Here is a 14124-nt window from a genome sequence, read left to right on the forward strand (position 1 = left end):
GAATAGCTACAGAAAAGTAGCAACAAATGAGACTGAAAAGTTAGGGTATCACCAAATTTTGGTGAACTTTGCATATCAGAAAAAGAAGTTTGAATTTTTTTGGTAGGCAACAAATAACTTTTGAAAAATTTTGAAAAGAGGATTGGCATGAGTAGATTGATGCTAAAGAATGACTGCCTGAGATTTGTGTTTGGAAGAGCAAGAAGACCTATTAAGAGAAGACTCCAGCACCAGTTTAGGTAAGTGCAAATAAGAACTCACACACATTCCCAGATGAACATGGTGATAAAGAAAAGAAGAGAGATATGAGAGGACTTGTGATAGAAGAACTGATAGAATTTGGCTACTAAGTAGATTTCAGAGGTGAGGAATGAAGAAGAGTTGAAAATAACACCAAGATTTTGAAATAGTAACATGAGAAAGAGAAATGAATTTGAGGAAAAGATAATGGACTCCATTTTGGAACATTTTGTAGTCATCTTAATAGAAGGGATAGTTGAGTCCATGGGAGCAAATGTGAATATTAAAGGAGAGAATACAGAAAGAAAAATAAAGATGGATGATAGAATCTTTGGAATAGATGTTTGGCAAGAGTAGGGCAAGAATCATCTCTCTTGATCATGTTTTCATTTCTAAATCTGCATAGCCTAAGGCCCGACCTTTTTCTTCCCTGGAGCTTAATATCCTTATCTATAATAGTAGATGAACATCCGTAGCAAAAAGAGCAACCTGCCAAGTTAGACTTCTGGCTCAGAACAGGCATGAGGTTTGTTTGTCCCTAGTGAAGTTGAGTAGAATAGTGGGAAAAGTGCTTGAACTTAGGATGACAGGATAAGAGTTTAAGTCCAGATTCTATCACTTTCTATCCATATGATTTTGACAATTCATTTAACACTTCTGGGTCTTGGTTTCCTCATTGTATAATTAGAGCTTCAGATTAAATTATTTCTAAGGTCTCTTCCAGCTCTAAATCTATCATCTTTCCCCAGAGTTTACTTTTCTTAAATCATATAAACTGCTTGAGAGCAGGAACTGTCTTTCTTTGTGTTGGTATTCCTTTTTATTAGCATACTTTGTCATATAGTAAGCACATAAAAATATTTTTTTCATTTATTCACCTAGGAGAATCGTCTACAAGACCAAAATTATGAGAGCATTTTCAACAGATATGTGCAACAGGTACAGTACCCTGAATTCAGAATTCTATGAAATGACAATCAGAGGAAAAAGTCACAGAAAAAAAAAATCTCTTGAATTTCTATCAGTGCTTAAGACCAAAAAATATAATATATCTCTGACAGCATAGTTTTATCATTTCCCTCATTTCTAACATTGTTCAGGCTGCTAAATGCTACAGAGAAATGGCATATCATTAGGTTTCTACAGGAATTGAATGAATGACTTGGCATAGGATGGGATAATTAAACAACAACAAGCAATTAACAGTATTCCTTGGATCTTTTTCCCCTTGATTGGAAACATTTCCAACACAAGCAGACTAGTTTTAGAAAGTACCAACATCACACAGTGTTGCAGTAACTGATTCCTACCCTGCTAGTCAAGTTGCATTCATTCACAGGAGATTTAAGAAACTGTTTCCCAAGGAGCTTGGGTGCTATGCCTAAAAGTCACACAGGCAGTGTCACAGGAGAGATTTGCCAAAAGGTAACATAGACAAGCAACAAAGAAGAATCTGACACATGTTTACTTAGTCAATTTTAGTTCCCTATAATAATAGCTCTAGTTTCCCTGAAAAGAGATAGGCTCAACAACAAGATTAATCAAAAATGAGGAGAGATATGAGTACTAGAATTCTCTTAGGTTTGTTCCCTTTTCCTTTCTAGATGCTATGCAAATCAGGGCAAGATAAGACTGGATTTCATTGATTACCACCGATCATTGCTCTTTGCTAAGAAATAGAACAGTGAGAGATACACAAGCAGAATAAACTTGTCCTTTTGTAAGGCCTGAATTTTCCACCTGTATAATGAGAATACTAGAGTAATCAATAAGACATTTTAAGTGCCTCTTTATTTATCATTAGTACTGCAATAGATATTATGGAAAATACAAAACAGTGTAAAATAGAGCTCCTTTTTATGTATACTTTCTTTAACCTCTAGTTTTAAGTTTCCTTCTTCAGATTAATGTATTTTTACTCACTTGTGTACACTTCTTACCACTCTAGGACAATGCTTACTTTTCTGAAAAGTCAGGAACTTTTTCATTTTTGTCTTTGAATCTTCAGAATCCAGTAGGTAGCTGGCTCAGATGAAAAACTTTAAAATGTACATTGCCTTTAAATAAACTGAAAGGAGAAGAGGTATCATACTTTAAGAAAATATTAAGTGACAAAAGATCAATGCATTTAGTAAATGCTTTAGGAATAGAGATTTCACAGGAGGTTGAGATCCCTGTGGCTAGGAAAAACAGCACAATGGAAGAAGGGCTTAGCTTGGGCCTCAAGGACTCCATGTACAATATGAATTAATTCCTTGGAATACTTGATTCTTCTATAGCAAATCAGGTGCTATGTTTCAGATAGATGATGAGTACTATTTTTAATAATTACTGTTATTGTTATTCCAACCTTCTTCTCTTTGTTGCTTTAGGGTACAGATATTGATGCCTCACAGCTACAAAGCCTTCTCAACAAAGAACTCCTTAAAAGTAAGAGATGCTTGCTGGGTTAGGATGTCACCTATTATACCCTAGAAAAAAAGGTCTTGCTTCCTATTTTCCCACCATTGTGTCCTTTTTCTTTCCTCAGGTAACTCTTCTGAATCCCTAGGAAGAAACTTCACTTTTGATGAGTGCCGAAGTATTGTGGCTCTGATGGACGTATCCTTTGTGCCATTTGTTTCCATTATTTCACTTCACTCTAAAGTTAATTCTATTTTGATATCCCCAAAGAAGCTGTGTGTGAGAAATTCAGGACTAATTCCATTTCTCAATAATCAATTGTGTAAGTACTTATATGATAGAATGAATCTTGATTGATTCTGTCCAGAATTGTGCTCTAAGATCTAATCTTTTAGTGTATCTCCTACTATTGAGAATGAAGAGTTGAAGTTAATTGTGGATTAGTAAGCATAATAATTAATTTTAAACATACTGAATTGAAGGCACAATTGGTAAAGTGAAAAATATCACTAAGTCTGTTTCTGGAGGATTTCAGTTCAAATGCTCCCTTCAATAGACCACTCAAAGTTACTGAATCTCCTAGGGTTTCAATTTTATCATCTTTAAAATGATGTCTTTGAACTGAGTGGTCACTGAGGGCCCTTTCAGCTTTAAAGCTAATAACTATTAGCTGAAGGGGGAGGGGCATTCTAGTTGGAGAAAAGAGATTGAACATAACCAAAAGATAGGAGCAGAGATAGAGATACTTCTATGGATACAAGGGAAAACTGGAGATAAAAGACATGTGTGTACAAAATTCCTTATACAATGAGTGGGAACTTCTGTAACTCAATATAGTGCTTAAAATGTAAAGATTCTTGGAAGATGTAATATGTTGACAATATCACTCTAATCTTTAGATTAATTCATAAGATCATCTATTTCTAAGTAGAAGGAACATCAGAGGCCATCTAGTTCAACCCTATAGTTTACTGTTAAGAAAATTAAGGCCCATACAGTTAAAAAGATTTTCCCAAGATCACATAGTAATGGTCTAAGACAAGACTTGAACTTGGGTTCTTTGATCTGAGTCAGTCTTTCCACTGTCTATCAGATCTTTTCTTGAGAGAATATTTAGATAAGGCAGGAAGAAAAAGTGCCTTCCTCAACCTTCCTTGGTTCAGATTCCTTTTATTCCCTTTTTTCCTGAGAAAAGTTCAATCATTATTCAACATGTTTTCCATTCAGTATCCACTCTACTTTTCAATCCAAGAGAAAGGCAGAGATGGAGACAAGGCAAAGAAGACAAGGCAAGAGACAGACAGAGAGAGAAAGTGTGTGTACGAGAGAGACAGAGAGACAGACACCCAGAGACAGTCACACACACACACACACACACAGAGAGAGAGAGAGAGAGAGAGAGATAGAGAGAGAGAGAGAGAGAGATACAGAGACAGACACATAGAGACAGAGACAGAGACAGAGAAACAGAGGCAGAGACAGAGACAGAGGTGGGGGGGAGAGGTAAGAGAAAACCAGCTCAAATATGAAATTCTCTTGCTAGTTACCCAAAAAGCTATTCATTTGTATGTGTGTATGTATGTATGTATGTGTAAGAGAGAGAGAGAGAGAGAGAGAGAGAGAGAGAGAATGAATGTGCATGTGCATGAAAGTGTACTCCTGTGCATTTTCTATACCTTTTAGAGTGAGATAGATTATATCACTCTCCAACTAACAATTAACAAAACGATATTGAAAATGCATTGCCGGTCATTTCAAAATAAGAGGGTTTCTTGATAAAAACATAAATCAGTTCTCTATCTCTACCTAGATTTCTGCTCATCCTTGGAATAATTCTGCAACATGATTAGGACATTACAAATCTCTGACAAATGAATAAAAATGGCCAGAGGCAAACCCACTGTTTGTAGAGGGCAGGCAGATTTACAAATATCTATGAATGTTGGGTATATGCAAAAAGCTGACAGAATCTTTTTTCTTTTCTTTTTTTTAAGCAGTCATGCTTTCACCTCTCAAATTTCTCTCAGAGATGTAGTATTTAAGCCATGGTTTGCTGTCCACTCCATTGGACAGTATGACCTATTCTCATCTTCAAATATAAGAGGTATTTTATTTGATGAAGACAGCAGGGAGAGGGGGTAAACATATAAACATACTTCGTACTTTGAGACCCTAAAATGATCTTCTCTGAAAGACCTCTCCCCCAAGTATAAAAGAAAGATCCTATCTTGCTTTGTTAAGTGCTTCATCTTTGGCAATATGGTTTTCTTTGATCACCAGGATTGCCATAAAAGAGTCATAGTTCTTGATGAGAGCAGATATAGTGGTGAAGTGGAAAGGGGGCAAAAATGACTTCATTGCCCAGATTCAGGCCAATCTCTACTTCAACCCCATTCCTGCCCTGTTAGATCCTTCTTTCAATGACCCAGAAGGTAAAAATATTCTTGAAGGAAAAGGTGTGGTATCTCCTAAAATCTTAATGAAACTCAGATGTCCATGAAACTACAACTGAACTTTTAGAGATGAAAAGGTGTAAACATTAATATGTATTTGTAATCATAATTCAGAAGTTTATATGAAGATGGTGATAACATATTTATATAAGGCTTTTGGAAAGTGTTTTCCCATCTCAGGCTTTATTGGTGCAAATAAATCAGGGTGGAATGATGGGATGTTTCTCTATCCCAACTTGATTAAAAATAAATTTTAATGACATTCATTAAAAAAAACCTCTCCCAATCTACTAGTCTGTTGCACCTGCTGAAGATTCAGTGGGCTTTCTCCTTTATCCAAATCCCTAGTTCTTAGCTTTCTTTTGAAATAAAGTTTAAACCAGGTTTATTTTAGGAGTTGGACTGAAATATAACTGATTCATGATAATCTGGGTTGTTTAGCTATTGTTAGTCACCTAACTTGTGGCTGAAGCATGACTCCAGTGATAGAAAACCTTGAACCAATCTCCCTACTCTTTGGCACACTGGGAGTGTTGACCTTAACTGCCCTTCTGACAAAGGTTGAGGTCAATGGACGTCTTGATCTAGAAGAATTTGAGCAGCTATGGAAGAAACTTCTTCAATATCAGGTAATGGCCTATATTCTTATGACGTTCAATTAAATCCTGGTATAGTGGAAAAACATTGGATGAGGAATTGGCTAAATTACAGTCTTGTGACTAACTAGTTAGCATAGCAAAAATTCCTTAAGGGTATGGATTCTCTCTCATTTGCAATTATATCCCCAGAACCCAGTTCTGGTAGATACTTAATGCTTGTTGTTTGTTAGATCTTTGATCTAGTTGTGTAACTTTGGTCAAGTCAAATTAAATTTCCCAGTCTGTAAAATTAGACAGTTATATTATTTATGGTGACATGTTCGATTCCCACTTCAGCTACTCACTGATTGTGTGACATCCTGACAAGTCAGCTCACCTCACGGGGCCCATTTTCTCATTTGTAAAATGGGAATGGTAATAGCTCCTTCTTCACAGGGTTGTTGTTAGGATCAAATGAAGCAAAACTGACCCTTTGTAAACTTTAATGTTCTATGTAAATGCCATCATTATTATAAATGTTCATTGAATTGAGAATATTTTATTTAGGATAAAGTTAACACCAAGACTTGAGTAAATACCAGTTTTCCATCTTTTCATGAATAGTTTCTGTGATGTTATTTTGATCCCCCATAAAGCATCCCAGCCAGTATCCCACCCCAAAGATGCATTCAGTTCTGCAACCTGCCTTCTCAGTATTTTGCCTGAACAATATTCTTCCATTGGTGTCCCTGGGTAACTTCAAGGAAAAGAAATAGATAAATCATGCTAAATAGGTTGGAAAGAATCAGATCTAGTTAGAATATTAGTGGCCCAAAACAAGGCAAGCTTTCCTGAAGAAATTAGGGCAAGGAAACACATAACAATTAGAGAGAAATGGAAATAGAGAATATCAAAGTTGTTGAACATGCAGTGGTAGCCCAGCCATGATGGATTTAAATGTATTGTTGAGCTTCGTCTATTTTATTCCATTCCCCATCTCTACCTTGTCTGTTTTCCACAGCTGGGTCTCATTGCATTATTATAAAATACTCTTCATGAATAATCAATCAACAAGTATTTATGAAGTACCTACTATGTGCCAGGAATTGTACTGGGCATTGGGGATGCAAAAATGACAAAACAGTCTTTGTGCTCAAGGTGCTTACTTTCTACTGAGAAGCTTATAATTCTAGTTTGTAGTCAGAAACAGGGACTACCCAATGCCTTCTCTTATCCACAGCATAATCTTCTTTTATTTTTTAATTAAAAATTTTTATTTTCAAAACATATGCATAGTTTTCAAAATTCACCTTTGCAAAACTTTGTGTTCCAATTTTTTTCTCCCTTCCATCCTACTCTCTTTCCTAGATGGCAAGTAATCCAATATATGTTAAACATGTGCAATTCTTCTATACATATAACCACAATTATTATATTGCACAAGAAAAATCAGATCAAAAGGGAAAAAATGAGAAAGAAAACAAAATCCAAGGAAATAACAATAAGAAAGTGAAAACATTATGTTGTGATTCACACTCAGTCTCCACAGTCCCCTCTGTGTGTAGATGGCTTTCTCCATCACAAGAACATTGGAACATTGGAACTGATCTGAATCACCTTGCAGAGCATGATAAATCAATTAGATACTGACTTTTAAGTTTTTAGAGAAGTAGTATGATATTACTAACAATTATTTTTATATTTAGAGAGCACTTTAAGAATATTTCTGTTATGCCCACAAAACACTAAGAAGTTTGTAATATTATTGTGCCCATTTTATAGAGGGAGAACCTCTATAAAAGCAGACAGAGAGAGGTAAAGTGACTTGCTTAGGGTGATATAGACAGTAAGTATCTGAGGCTGGATTTGAACTCTGGTCTTCCTGAGTTCAAACTTAATGCTCAATAGAGTAACCTAACTGGAGCTAGTTCTAGCATTTGCTGAATGATTGTGGACAAGCATTTCAATGTCTCTCAATTTTGTCATCTTTAAGATGAGAATAAATAATACTTGCCCCAGCTTACATACCTTATGAAGAAAAGCCTTGAAATCAGAGCCCAAATCTTATCTCAACTGTGTTTCTCTCCCATTGATTGACACTTCTCCCAGTCATCTTCACACATTGGTATCTTTCTCTTGCTTGGTTTAATGAACAATTTCATTCCTTTCCCATATAAGGACATTTTCCGTAAAGTAGAGAAGAATGGCTCTGGATACCTCATGGGTTCAGATTTGATGCAAGTGATAAAAGAATCAGGTACAAAAAGGTCTTGTTTAATCATCTCACCTCTATGTGCCTCAGTTTCTTCACTGTAAAACAGGAATAATCATATTTGCAGTGCTTATCTCACATAGGGTTGCTATGAGACTCATTTGAAAAATGGGTAATTTTTAAAAGTAGTATTTGTAGGTTGTAAAGCACTTTAATCTGCTTAAATGCCAGTTGTCAAAATGATTATTGTTTTATCAGTGGGTGAGGTAAAAGGTTAAATGACTTGCTCAAGATCATATAACTAATAGTGTTAGTCGCAAGGGTTTTTAAATCCAAGTTTGCTTGATTGAGGCTAGTTCTCCATTCACTATACTACAATGCTTTCCAAAATTCTAAGATTACTAAAATGCAGACAGTATAACTAGCTAGTTCAGAACTAGAACATCCTTTCAATGGCTTTCTTTTGTATTGAACCGAGACTAGGATGGGTCTGTAATCTTATTGCTATGAGTACTTCCTCCAACTGTACGGATTGCAGTCCTGCATCATCACATATGCTGTTGTTCTTGTCCTCTTGAATATATTCAACATAAAGAGAAAGAGATATAGGCTGAGATGGCAGATTCCAAGGAAGATGACCCCAGCCAAGCTGGATAGCCCCAGGGGAGAGGATACCATTGCACTAAGTTCCTTCCCTCTGCTGACCTCTACTGGCTTCCAGGGCTCAGATGCTCTCAGCATTTGCCAGGTTTCTCATGGGCTGGCATGTTTATCCTAATTGGCTTTTCTTCTCCAGCATCTCTAGTTGTGAGAAAATAGTTTTGTCTGATAAGCACCTGGGAAGGGGGCACATATTAAAAATGCTTTCATTTCAGCATCTGGCCAGCCAGAATGTAATATCCCTGGCAGATTGATGGATTCCTTTCAGGAGGGGTTTGGAGCTAAATGAAATGGAGTGAAATCTGATACTTTGAAGGAAGAGGCATATATAGGCAACATGTAAATAACAGAAAAACTTTAAATTCAGAGGCAAATATTTTAGTTAATACTTAGATTTTACCAGATGAACGATTAGCACCTTAAACTGAGGCTGGTTAGGAGTAAGCAGAAAAGGTAGCTGTCCAGGGTACAACACTCAGGTTATCACCATAAGAAATTGTTTTTAATTTGATATGTGTGCATTGACTTTTAATGGTCCAAAAGCTAGATTTTTATTTTCTCCTAAGTCAAATTGTGTATATTGCAAGGAAGAGATGTAGGGGATTCCTACCAGGTTAAAATGAGGGGAGTGGTCGGGAAGTAAGGAAAGGTTGCTAAATCTCAGTTTCAACTTAGTTTCCTAAAGTCCTAGAAGGCGAAAAAGGCCAGGATCAATCAGGCTTGGCCTCTTTACCTCATTCTCATCTTGAGTTAATAACATGTTCTTTTGTGATCAGGATTATTCATAGGTCCTCCCATTAACAATGAGCTGCTAAACCTCATGGCCATTAGGTTTGGAGATGGAGCTGGAAAAATATATTTTGCAGACATGATTTGTTTCCTCATTCGACTTCAAATCAAGTCAAGTAAGTATTGATAAAAGGGAAGGTTAAATTTCTGGGAAGGTCTCTTTCACATTGGGTTTGATAAGCAGAAGACAATTGTAGGGATCACCTTCACTAACCTTGAAAGATCCAGAGTGGTCAGCCCTTGACTGTGTGGAAGGATCAGAACCAGCCAGGTCCTGCCTCTCTAATCCAAAGTATCTATAGATATTGGTTGTTGTCTTTCTTTCTTGAAGAGGATAAAAATTATATCACTGTATTCAAGTACAATCACAGTGTGTCTGACTTTGGTTCATCAAATCATTATAAGCTCAGAATGCTCTGCCAAAAGGCAGACACAAATAGCCACTATGAACATTTAGGGTGAATTGTCTAACTCTGCACATCTTACATTTCTTCTAAGCTATTTCAATACTGTTTTGTTCATAGAGTACAGCACCTTTTCTGATGAGGGCATGTCATGTTGGGTGTTCAGATCACACAATCAATTCTAAAGTACTTAAGAGAGATAAGCTACCCTTTCTCAATAAGGCTGAAGAGAAAGAGTCAATTATAGGCAAATTGCTTTTTCTTAAAAGGTAGTTTTTTGGTTTTTTGGTTTTTTTAATTTGGGAGGAACCTTAGATCACCCAAATAAGGCGAATGAATATAGGTGATTGAATTTGGGTTGAATGGTCCTTATTAGTCTTGGATATCTCCAGTATTCCTTCATCTTTCTCCCTGCCATAGTACTCTATCCTTCTTCCTCTTGATTTACCTGGTGCCCCTTCGCTTCTTCATAATCTCTTTCAAATTCCTTAATATCAATGTCTCAATAGCAGTCACTTATATCATAATATGAATTTTATCAATATTGTTATCTTCCTCTTAAAAATAGAATGAACTTTTTGATCCTTGGATAAAATAACTTCAGACTTTAGGAATCAGAATCAAGCAGTCCTTCTCTCATTGCCCCAGAAATCTCAGCTGGATTTTTTGCCCCCTCCATTCTTAAATGCCCATTCTCAAAAACAGGTTAGGAGTGAGACTTTTATAGAATTTAAATCAATTCTGAAGGAGCTGCTAGGATACTGAGTTCTTCCCCTGTTCATGAATCAGTGCAATTTTGGAGATGAGGAAATGAAGTACAGAGAAGAAAAATGACTTTTCTGAGGTATCTTAGTGTTCCTCTAAGTTTGAATGCCTGCTAGGCTAATCATTCTCTCTCTGTCTCACTTAAATATGACTTAGAGTCATTTAACTTTTTTGGCCTTCAGTTGCATCATCTGTTTAAAGGGGAAGTTGAACTATATGGCCTCTGATGCCTTCTCCAGCTGTATATCTTTGATCATAGGATCAATAACAGAGAGTCTGGCAAAGAAAGCTTGAGAAAAAGATTTTGGTGTACAATTCTGACATCAATGAATAAATATTTTCTACAAAATATCTAGGTCTATACTAGATTTTCTTAACATCATGAGAGAAATCTAAGATTTACAGAGCCTTTATGCCAGAGAACTCACAGTTCTCTGAAGACAATATTAATGCTGTGAAATAAAAATAAACTATGCCAAATATAACAGAAGACAACCAAGTATTATCTTTTGTGACTCCCATTCTAACTGTTAAAGGAATCTGGAGAAGAAAGAGATGAGTGTGGTTTAGAATCATCAGAGAACATGTTCTGGATGGGGAGATGCACCTAGACTGAGTTTTGGAAGGATAAAGAGATGTATTTACATGGAAAGGGAGGTGGAATGAGCACTGCTAAGCAGGGACAATGTAAGCAAAGCAATAATAAGGAGAATGAACAAAAAGGTACTTAATCAAGATTTTTAAGAATTCCAATAGCATGTAAAACTAAAATTTCTTCTACTTGCCCTTTTTTCCTTTTTTCTTCCGCTGAATGAAGTATCCCTTTTCTCTCCTTTTCATAATCTTTTCCCCCAGTTTTAAAAACTGTGAACTTAACCAACATAAATATGTTGGTTATATACAAAGAACAACAGAAAGGGAAGGTTTATCTACTCCATATGCATTTTGTGTATCCTACACTAATTTTTTCCCATTAGAATGTAAGTTCCTTGAAAGCAAGTACAGTTTTATTTTTTCCTTTTGTCCTCTAGTGCAATGTCTGGCACTCAGAGAGTGCCTAATAAATATTTGTTGATTAATTGACAGATTGCATATGAAATTATGAACATTTATCACACAGCTTTTTAAAATGCAATTGCATTCAATATGTTAGTTATCAAACTGCTGACTTATCAAGGGTAGACCTAAATTTCCTTTTTCTGTACATTTTAAAAATCATTCATTGATACTCTTCATTTTCTTCTTCTTTTCCTTCTTTGCTTCTTCTTTCTCCTCCTTCTCTCTCTCTCTCTCTCTCTCTCTCTCTCTCTCTCTCTCTCTCTTTCTCTCCCCCCCTTCCCTGTCTTCCTCTACGCCCCTCCCTTCCCCCTCTTCTCCCTCTCTCCTTTTCTCCCTCTCCCTCTCCCTCTCTCTCTTCCCCTCTCCCCCTCCCCCTCTTTCCCTCTCTGTCTCTCCTTCTCCTTCTCCCTCTCTCCCCCTCTCCCCTCACTCTTTCCTCCTCCCTCTCCCCCTATCTTCCTCTTTACCTTTCCCCCCTCACCCCTCTCTTCCTTTCCCCTTTTCCCCCTTTCCCTCCCCCTCTCCCCCTCTTCCCTTTCTCCTGTCCTCTCCCTCCCTTCTCTCCTCCTCTCTCCTCTCTCTCTCTCTCTCTCTCTCTCTCTCTCTCTCTCTCTCTCTCTTTCTCTCTCTCTCTCCCTGTCTCTTTTCTGTTTTTGCTCTGCCTCTCTCTCTCTCTCTCTCTCTCTCTCTCTCTCTCTCTCTTTTCACAATCACTACCTAGGGAATTTTCATATGCTCTCAAAGGATGGGAAAGGACTCTACTTGACTGAAACTGAGGTAAGCCTTTTTCCTTCTTTCTAGCTCAATGCCTCAAATCTCAAAAACTCAGGCCCCAATATTCTTTTAACAAGGTGGTAGTCTGTCTTGGAATTAATACAAGGATATTTATCACTGTGTACATGTGAGCAAACCTGGTGCCATGCAATACATCAGAGCCTGGCAGCTCCCCTCTTCTCAACTACGGCCTTTATATATTGTTTTGTGTTAGCACTGCTTTAAAATCTTGAGAGATGGATTTTATTTTTTTCTCAAAGGCTTAATAAACCAAAAGATTATGTTGGAGTAATAAATAAAGGAGGGATAGGAAGATCTTTGAGTTTGGACACAATGAGTTTTTCATGTTGGATTGATAAAGAAATAGTCTTTAAGCCTAACCAATAGGCGCATCTCTTTGATATGCTGGCTTTTCCTGGTTCTACTGAGATGGCAACAAAAATATATGAGCATCCAGGGAAGCTTACTGTGGTTTCTCTCTAGTCGCTTTCCTAGAGTTGGGGTTTGGGAGAAAGAAGAATATAGAAGAACTGTAAGAACCCAGGGTGACAAAATATCTATTGCATTGGGGTTCTGGACAGTGATGGGATAAAACAAAAAATTGTGAGGGAATTGAATTTGCAAATGTAAAAAGCTACAGTGTGCTTTTAGCTTATTCTTGAGTCTGTAAAGATGAGGGAGGGATGCAAGAAGAGTGTCCTGAAAATAATAAAATTTTTTTTCTTTTCATCCTAGTGGATCAAGCTCACCATGTATTGCTGAGATGTTGATCAAGCCTTACAGAGAAGATACAAAGTTGACTTAGACTTCTTTCCAAAAATATGCATCCTTTTGTTCACCTTCTCACCAATGATTATAAAATTCCTTCTCAGGGAGCAATAGCAAACTAGCTGCCTAAGTCCACACAATAATCATGTGGTTGGCTGGACCGCCACAATGAGGAACCAAAGCTGCAGATCTAGAACAATAATAATGTACCCATGTAATATGACAAATTATTTCAAAATGATTTGTTAACAGTTATAAATAATTGGGGTTGAAATTTTAGAGATATATGAGTAATATATGAATCAAAGAAAAGGAAATCTTTTCTTTTGCTCATTATCTGTCCGCCCCCTGCCACCTTCTAGACAATCTCAGAAACTTTGCTGATCTGCCAACCATCTTCATCTCTGGAAATTCTGCCCTAGTGCTCCTAATAATCTGAGTGAGGCTTATCTCTCCTAGCCCAGTATTTTAAGAAAGCTTCAACCATACTTCACTTCACTGCCTTCTCTCCAATCATATTCTCAACAGTATCACCAAGCATCTTGTAGCTCTGGTACCCTCTCCAATCTATCACCTTTAGTCTGGAACCATGATTAAATCACCTCTGCTTTTACTGCTAGAGAGATATAAAAATCTGTTCCATTATGCCTCTATCTAACATCCCAGTATATTTCCTGAACAAAATGTCCCTCCTTTTATCACAGCCCTATGTGTCTTGATTACATATTAAAACGTAAACTTGAGAAAAGAAACTGTCTTAACTTGTGAATTTGCATTCCTAGTACCTAGCATATTGCATTACTTAATAAAAGCTACATCACTGATTGCATTCATTTATTCTTTCATTTCTTCATTTATTTTGATACATTACTTTGAATCAAAAGCCACATGGTAGCTTGCATGGTAGCTCTCTCTCTCTTTCTCTCTCTCTCTCTCTCTCTCTCTCTCTCTCTCTCTCTCTCTGTGTGTGTGTGTGTCTCTGTCTTTCTGTCTGTCTGTCTCTGTCTCTGTCTCTTTCT

General features: G+C 36.9%; 1 protein-coding gene and 1 long non-coding RNA gene across 2 annotated transcripts; both read left to right on the forward strand.

Annotated features, from left to right (window-relative positions):
* Positions 1-1617: 1617 nt before the first annotated feature.
* Positions 1618-6019, forward strand: LOC100934315 (calpain-13-like). Its single transcript, XM_031949264.1, has 4 exons — positions 1618-1665; positions 2613-2670; positions 2771-2841; positions 5657-6019. Exons 1-4 carry the CDS (start codon positions 1618-1620, stop codon positions 5756-5758), a joined length of 279 nt encoding a protein of 92 aa, XP_031805124.1. The 3' UTR covers positions 5759-6019.
* Positions 6020-8582: 2563 nt separating this feature from the next.
* LOC116421496 lies at positions 8583-13913 on the forward strand. Its single transcript, XR_004231869.1, has 3 exons — positions 8583-9451; positions 12285-12340; positions 13073-13913. It is a non-coding gene; the product is annotated as an uncharacterized LOC116421496 (long non-coding RNA).
* Positions 13914-14124: the final 211 nt, after the last annotated feature.

The sequence above is a fragment of the Sarcophilus harrisii genome, chromosome 2 (assembly GCF_902635505.1).
Source record: "Sarcophilus harrisii chromosome 2, mSarHar1.11, whole genome shotgun sequence".
Taxonomy (NCBI): Eukaryota; Metazoa; Chordata; class Mammalia; order Dasyuromorphia; family Dasyuridae; genus Sarcophilus; species Sarcophilus harrisii.

What these genes read in the sequence shown, in the direction of transcription:
- LOC100934315 (XM_031949264.1), top strand. Translation starts at nt 1,618, where the DNA reads ATGCCTAAAAGTCACACAGGCAGTGTCACAGGAGAGATTTGCCAAAAG. An exon ending in CAGGAGAGATTTGCCAAAAG is followed by an intron (nt 1,666 to 2,612) that starts GTAACATAGACA and finishes TTGTTGCTTTAG; the next exon opens with GGTACAGATATTGATGCCTC. An exon ending in CAACAAAGAACTCCTTAAAA is followed by an intron (nt 2,671 to 2,770) that starts GTAAGAGATGCT and finishes TTCTTTCCTCAG; the next exon opens with GTAACTCTTCTGAATCCCTA.